Source organism: Sinocyclocheilus anshuiensis, unplaced genomic scaffold (assembly GCF_001515605.1).
Source record: "Sinocyclocheilus anshuiensis isolate Anshui unplaced genomic scaffold, SAMN03320099.WGS_v1.1 scaffold1127, whole genome shotgun sequence".
NCBI lineage: Eukaryota > Metazoa > Chordata > Actinopteri > Cypriniformes > Cyprinidae > Sinocyclocheilus > Sinocyclocheilus anshuiensis.
The window spans coordinates 450,484-458,411 of record NW_015546115.1 but is presented as its reverse complement, the minus strand read 5'-3'; the positions used below and the strand labels follow the sequence as shown (position 1 = coordinate 458,411).

The following is a 7,928-nucleotide window of genomic DNA, read 5'->3' as shown; positions in this document are numbered from 1 at the left end:
GTGTGTGTTTATTTATTTATTATTTGGGAAAAATAAGACTTTCACTTCTTGTTGTCCGTACCTTAAGAAGTTCCTCTTCCACCTGGTCCTCCACCAGATCCGGTCCGAAGCGTCTCTCTCGGCAGCTGAGGTTATCAGTGGCGATAGCGAAGGGAATCTCCGTGGCGTCCAGCGCTTTTTCCAGCCGCCGCCTGGAGGCCGTCAGCAGGTCTGTTTCCGCGATCAGCCGCTCGATGAGCTGCTCCAGCTCGGATCTCCAGCGGTGGATGTCCTGCAGCCGGTTGCCCAGGTGTTTGGTGCCCGCGGTCTGCGTGCGTAAAGTCCCGGCGTCGGTCTCCGCTTTCAGCGCTTTGGACTCGGTGCAAATCCTCTCCGCGTGATCCCGGTCCGCGACGGACCGGTTTAACAGAGCAGAGTTATTGGCGAGCCACTCTTCGGGGCTGTATTTGGCGCTCCGGTAGCCCGCCGTGGCCAGACCGGCGGATGTACCAGCGTACACGTTTTCTTTAACGGCGGTCTCCGGGTTTGTGACCGGCGGCTGTGAGCCATTCTGGGCCGCTACCCGCGTGTCAAAGTAGGGGCGAGACACTAAAATTTGGGATGGCATCATCTTTTGGTGTAAATTAAAGTATTTAACAGCCTGTAGTGGTTGAAGTCGCCGAATGTTTGTATTCCGTTGCTTGGATACCGACGGTTGCTAAGCACGCGTTACGCACGCGAGAGTTCCAAGTGTCACGTTTCAACATTCTTTCTTTATTATTTTGACTCGAAACTATTCAGATACAGACCTTGGATTTGGGATTTAACCAAAGTTATAACTAGGCTATCAGAGCACAAACATTTTTGTTGGCTAAACAAAAATAAATAAATGTTGTAATTCCCCTCCCTTACGAAAAATAACTATGGTTTTACTACAAATAAAACAACAACAAAAACACACGGTTACTAGTTAAACCATGGTAACCACAAATTAACCATGGTTTTGCAAGACTAACCATAGTTTAACCATGGTATTTGTAGTAAACCTGTGATTATACAAATGGTAATCAATACGCCAAAAAAACAGTACTACACTTTTACTACAATAAAACCATGGTTAATTTTCGTAAGGGCCGTCTCCCCCTAAAACAGTAGCAGAGAAGGAAAAGGCAAAACTCCAGATTTGATTAATGCAAGGTGATGGACGTTTTATATCCTGTTCATGCCAGTTCTGAATGTGCAGTGCTGCGTTTCCCAAAAGCATCGTCAAGCACATCGAAGAAACCAATGGAGCTACGATCAATTTAGGCTTACGATGCTTTTGATACCGACGGTTGCTAAGCACGCGTTACGCACGCGAGAGTTCCAAGTGTCACGTTTCAACATTCTTTCTTTATTATTTTGACTCGAAACTATTCAGATACAGACCTTGGATTTGGGATTTAACCAAAGTTATAACTAGGCTATCAGAGCACAAACATTTTTGTTGGCTAAACAAAAATAAATAAATGTTGTAATTCCCCTCCCTTACGAAAAATAACTATGGTTTTACTACAAATAAAACAACAACAAAAACACACGGTTACTAGTTAAACCATGGTAACCACAAATTAACCATGGTTTTGCAAGACTAACCATAGTTTAACCATGGTATTTGTAGTAAACCTGTGATTATACAAATGGTAATCAATACGCCAAAAAAACATTACTACACTTTTACTACAATAAAACCATGGTTAATTTTCGTAAGGGCCGTCTCCCCCTAAAACAGTAGCAGAGAAGGAAAAGGCAAAACTCCAGATTTGATTAATGCAAGGTGATGGACGTTTTATATCCTGTTCATGCCAGTTCTGAATGTGCAGTGCTGCGTTTCCCAAAAGCATCGTCAAGCGCATCGAAGAAACCAGTGGAGCTACGATCAATTTAGGCTTACGATGCTTTTGGGAAACACAGCCCTGGATGAGGAAGATGAGAGATGCTTCAGTGCATGGAAAATCAAGGCTCTAAAGTCTAAACATTAGATATTTTAGCAACATAAAGGTTTATGTCACCAAATTTTCAGAAAACAAAGAATTTTCAGCATTGCATGCTGGACAGTGAAGTTGTTTACCCAGGATATGCTGCATGGCCTCTCTGTGTTGTTCTACAGTTAGGTGCTTCCTCTTTCTAGCAAGATTTTAATTGACATGTTGCTTCACTGAGGTTAATGACTGACTAATTCCAGGAAACACCGGATTCAAATTGAGGTGATATGAATCAATGTTGAATCGAACAGCACTCATCTGTTTCACTGGATTAATGGAAACTTCCTCCCATGGTGGACTATCACATTAAAGTTTTACTAGCAATGAGTACAACTGACAGAGCAAAATATAATGATGCATTTACAGTGTGTGCACATCACCCATAAGAAGTGGAAGAGAGGAGCTCGACTGTAGTACGGTCACAATCTGGTCACAGATTACAAATAAGCTGTGTATGAACACACTACAAATATAATCAGAAACGGATCAAACCATTCAAATCAAATCAGAACATGATAAAGTGGTTTATAATCTGCAGATGGTAATTTACACGAACAGGCCATTTATTAAAATTGAAACAAAAAAATAACAACGAAAAACAGGAGACATTTAATTTTTTCATTTTCGACTACCAAACGTAATATTTTGCATGCATTCTTGTCACTGCATGACTTTGCCCTATTACATAAAATGTAACATTGCTTAAACCATGACACCCAGGAAGTGACATAATTTAGACCTTTTTACAGCATGGCATGAAGACAAGTAAAAGAAATTAAATTAAAATTATGAATGTAATTGTGTCGACTGCATTCATCAAACTCAACTATTCAACCCTGAATAAAGGGATATGTTACTGAGCTTTGCATTGATAAGTCAAGGCTATCATGATAATATACAGCGTGTACTGTTTGTGGCATGCACTGTAGCGATATGAAAAATTACTAGAACAAGATTAGGAAAGAGAGAATATGACATGACGAATATAAAGAAAATCTATTTTCCGACTCCTCATAAACTAAACTAAAAGGCAAAAACAGTTAATTTTTTTTAATCACCAATCAATTTGTATTTATTTTTATACTAAATTTTGTATAAAAATTATTCTCAACTATGTTATAAAAGATATAACAATGATTTTATATACCATTTTGCTTTATGCAATATGTGTGTAAAATGGCCATAAATGGGTTTTCCTATTGTATACAATTTATCTATAGACTGTATGTAAATTGCATATTAATGTGTTTTTGGGGCGACATGTAATGAAAAAAGAAGTGCACTATTGGAAGTAATAATTACTTTCATAATAATATCTCATATTTTATAGGAATATTGATAAAATTTCTTTCCCTATTCACTTGTTGTGTCTCCCAAAATGCGTAACAAACCTGCTTTAAGTCCTGGTGTCCGCTACATTGGGCATGTATAACATCGATGTCTAGGACTGGGCGATATGACCAAAATCTGTTGTATTGCATACACCCATCTTTTTAGTGTGTTTATGTCAAGCATTTAAGAGAATAACGGATGACAGTCTGAGACTGAGCAAAAAAGGTGACAGTTATAAGCATGGTTGGAATTGAGATGGGACACTTGATGAGGTGCTTGGACTAGAAATTCAGGAGTTTTGTAAACATGTTGTTCCTGACCATTCAATCTGGAACTCAGTTGCTTTAACTGGAACGTCTGAATCTGCATTAGCATCGGCCCTCATGACTGTACTTTCAGCTCCACCCCTTATCTTTACAATATTCTGACAGACTCTTTATAATATCTCAGTGTCTTTATAGGCAAGAGCATACTGTAAGAGAGTTCACAGCTTTCCGCCGACTGCAGAAACACACAGGTATGTGTCATATTATATTGAGTTTGGGGGTTTTGGACTGATTTTGGATTATCTGTTTCCACAGACAAATACATACATTTCAGATTTATGCATTTGAATTGCATATTATTTATATATGTAAATGTTCACAGTTTTAACATAACTGATAACCTAATCTGATGCATATTTGTCAGTCATAAATAAAACAGGTAAGATTTTAGCAATTGTACTAATAAACAGAAAAGGTTTTAAACACAGTAATAAGGTTTATATGATTATTATCAATAAATCCAATTTGTTTCATTCATTTTAAATAATTGAATATTGCTTGTTCCACAGCTAGCTTTTTGTGTTGTTCATTTTTTTAAGTGCACTGTGATGTTTGGATACAAATAATTGGTATTGTAAAACCTGAGATAAAAAATAATAGCAATATTATGAAAGCTGAACTTATTAACAGATGATATGGGTGATATCAGGTAATTCTCAAAGTCAGGGTCAAAAGTGGCCTTATTTACCTGCATTACCCTTCCTTTTATTCATTTTATTTTTATTCATCTGACCAGTAGTTTATGCTACAGTGTTTAATGTCAGTAATTGTCAGCAGCTACTATTGAAGCGCTCACTTTTAGAATGTTTGATTTGAAATGTTAGACACAGATTCTCTCATTTTTTCGAATCCACGCATTCTGCTGACTTATCTGTTACTCAAAACTCCTGGCAGATAAAATGTTGGCAAACTGGCTGATCGGGGCTCTGCTTTCAGACGATCAGGTCTCATGATAAGACAACTGATAACACAGTTGATAATTTAGTCACACTCAAAAGAAAATTGCCTCGCCAGTGTTGAATGTGAAACTGTCACACTATTAAAGCACCTATGTTTTTCTCAGTTACAGGCTGCTGATAATGGACAGAGGACAATTTCCCCCTCCATATGCACCATAGGTGGTCCAAACCAACATAACCTACCCGGCACCGCAGGTTGCCTATCAAACCCACCCAGGTCAGTAGACCCTCTGGTTCTCAATTCAGAGATTATCAGTCACTGGTAACATTTTTCCATCAGTGATCATGGTCTACCGTACACAGCCACCACTGACAGTCATGGCATCCAGCATAACCTAAACATCTACATCTCGCATAGATCAGAGCAGATGAGATCTTAGTTCAGAAGGAATGTTTCCGCATACCACAATGTTACTGTAAAAACGCAGCATTTCTAGAAAAGGTGTGACATTTTTCACTTTTTCTGACTGGCTGCGATATTTGCCATCTAAATTTGAGCACATAATATTTTCAATATTTGCCAGTGTTTTGGAAGAACGAGTTCGTTTGAGAAATGTATAAAGTGTTTTGGTAGTTTAAGTGCATTTTGAATGTGAAATTAGCTGCTGTGCCAAGATGAAAGTTGGTTAGGGGACTGTGTGAAGAGTTTTGAAGTATTGAGGAAAAACTAGCAATTGAGTGTTGATGTGCTACGAGTCTCTGGTTCTGTGGCTTTGCATCACCAGCTTGTTTCTCTTTCAGCTCCAGTGGCACAGCCTGTATTTCAGATGGTCCCGGCTCCTGCGCCGGCCCCGGGTGAGCAGTAAAGCCTTAGATTACTCTGTGTTCAAATACTAGAAGGTTTCAGCAAGCTGTGTGACATGTTAAGAGGTTTAAAATCATATTATTCTTCCTTTTCATCAGTATTAACTCTTTTTCTATGTATTTATAGATGCAGTAATTATTCCACCACGTCTGACTACTGTTGCGGGGCGGATGAAATGTCAATACTGCCAGAAGGAGGTCATAACAGAGATTAAATATATCAGTGGCATGATGGTGTGGGTCATCTGTGCAAGTCTTGGCTTTTTAGGGTAAGGAATCGTATTCAGCAGATTTCAAATGTATCAAACTGATATGAGAAAAGAAAACGCACTCATTTTTTCAATCCAGGGTCTGGCCGTGTTGTTTGATTCCATTCTGTGTGAAAGCCTGCAAGGATGTAGAGCATAGCTGTCCACACTGCAAAACCGTCATCCATGTGCACAAACCCATGTAGCTTGCTCTGAAACCAAGAAAATCTGGAAGACCAAAGGAAAAACTTTGAGTGGCCGAAATGGCAGCATTATCTGGACTTTAGGGGGAAAGCGGGGTCGGTTGCAAGACTTTTTGCATTTACTTCTGTTTCTTAGAGACTGTGTGTGTTAGAAAAAGCCAAAATTGTAATGCTAGTTTAATGCTACATCTGTCAGCTGTAATGTATGTAACATATGATAATATATGTACAAATTGTTCTTGAACAGACAAGGTCAAATGCTACAATTGACCCCAAAACAGGGGCAGTTAGAACACTCATAAAAATGTTATAAAATCGTTCTTTAACATCATTTAAAGAAATAAATCTGTAAAATAACAGAAGTGGCACCATTCATTTCCGATCATTCTAAAATACAACGCAATGTTGTGTAAAATACAGGTAAAACACTTGTAAAAAAAAAAAAATAAGGAAATAATTTCCCTCAAATTAATACAGGTAGGTGTGCCTTATATTTACAGATTTTTTTTTTTTCAGTGCATGCTACAAAAGTTTTTCTGATAAGTAGCGTGCTATATGTGGTAACATAAATTAACTGGTTTTTATGCGAGTTAAAAAAGTAATTTGACGTCAATTTGACAAAATCACCCGGACAAATTACATTTAACTTTAAGTAATTTATGTTAGTTATCAAGTGAAAGCTAGAAAATCTTGAAATATCACAAACAGTTTACTCTAGTACAGCTTCCGTTTACTGTAGTTGCCTCCCAGTTTTTTCTGTGCCCCTCTGGCCACCTTTATTTCCAGGACACCCTGATGACATTTTCAACATGCACAGTCAAGACATTTAACATTCACATGTGTATGTTCGTCTGCATTCTCTTAATAACTAAGTTCTGAAGTCACTTATCTCTTTGTCACTATCTGACAAAACTAGCTAAACTACTCAGACTCAGAAGTTACTGTTAGTGACGCAGCTAAAATCTCACTTATCCTTACGTCTGAGCGAGATAAAAGCTAGTTTATCTACCTCAACCCACAGAGAGCATTCCAGTGACTTCAGCAGCTGTAGTTCCAGCAGTTCAGTCTGCATCAGCACCTTCATATTCATTACTCATTACTTACAAGCATTCAGAGTGATCAAATACCGTGTTTATGGTCAAAAAAAAAATATATATATATATATTGTTCCACTAATTACACTCAAAAATAACGGTTTTAAATAAAGGTCATCATTTTTTTTTTTTAAAGAATCTTTAAGTGAACCATAAGACGTAAATAAACATGCACACATCTGTGTGATGTAAAACTAGTGTTTCCATGTGTAATTTTTTCCTGATAATGGGATTATTTCAAGTTTACCCCCTTCCAATCCGATTGAAATTCAATTAGGATCGAGCTTAATCCCAGCTAACGAAAAATGTTCTAAGAACGGTTTACCAATGTTATCATTAAGTTATAAAATATTGTTTCTGAATACTTTTAGAACATTCAAAAACGTTTTTTTTTTTTTTAAATGTTTTAAAAGCTTTCTTGGTTATGCAAATGTTAAGGGAACATTTCGTTTTATAATTGTGCAAACATTATGGGAATATTGCTTTTGAATGACTCTACTCTGAACATTCTGAAACAAGTAGTAACATTTAAAAATGGTTAGATGAACACCCAACTAAAATATTTCAGGAAAAAACTTTTCATAAATGATCTATAAATAAAGTTCTGTCAGGACCACTATCGTCAAAATGATAGATACTTAGCATAAAGTTTGGTTTGGCGGTATGGTTCTGTTCTGGGCAAAAAACTCCCTGCCCATCCATGCAGCCTGTCATGAATGAGCAGGGAGAGCAGCAATAATAACCCCCCTATATAACAGAACAAGGCAGATATCATTAATGTACTTAATGATATTTAAGTGTAACACTTTATTCAAGATAAAGGAGTCTGATTAGCAAGGAATATCAGAAAGCCAAGTCCTGACTGTGGCGAAAGGAGGAGCTGGGGATGGAGGAGGGTAATTTGCTCCAGAGCAAGCTGAAAAGCTGCCGAATAATACTGAATAGAGCTTATATAGGAA

At 37.6% G+C, this 7,928-nt stretch overlaps 2 protein-coding genes across 2 annotated transcripts in view; one reads left to right on the top strand and one right to left on the bottom strand.

Annotated features, from left to right (window-relative positions):
* The window catches only part of tekt4 (tektin 4), a 4,195-nt gene extending 3,493 nt beyond the window's left edge, over positions 1-702 (bottom strand). Inside the window, exon 1 of the mRNA XM_016502630.1 lies at positions 62-702. Within this exon, the coding sequence (XP_016358116.1) occupies positions 62-610 (549 nt within the window). The 5' untranslated portion in view covers positions 611-702. The remainder of the gene's footprint in view (positions 1-61) is intronic.
* Positions 703-5,301: 4,599 nt separating this feature from the next.
* On the top strand, positions 5,302-6,247 carry LOC107700863 (lipopolysaccharide-induced tumor necrosis factor-alpha factor homolog). The gene is made up of 3 exons (XM_016502689.1): positions 5,302-5,415; positions 5,552-5,693; positions 5,773-6,247. Exons 1-3 carry the CDS (start codon positions 5,388-5,390, stop codon positions 5,876-5,878), a joined length of 276 nt encoding a protein of 91 aa, XP_016358175.1. The 5' UTR covers positions 5,302-5,387; the 3' UTR covers positions 5,879-6,247.
* The last annotated feature ends 1,681 nt before the right edge of the window (positions 6,248-7,928 follow it).

Coding starts and splice junctions, on each gene's coding strand:
- LOC107700863 (XM_016502689.1), top strand. CDS start 5,388: ATGGTCCCGGCTCCTGCGCCGGCCCCGG. Junction 5,416..5,551: donor GGCTCCTGCGCCGGCCCCGG/GTGAGCAGTAAA, acceptor ATGTATTTATAG/ATGCAGTAATTATTCCACCA. Junction 5,694..5,772: donor GCAAGTCTTGGCTTTTTAGG/GTAAGGAATCGT, acceptor TTTTCAATCCAG/GGTCTGGCCGTGTTGTTTGA.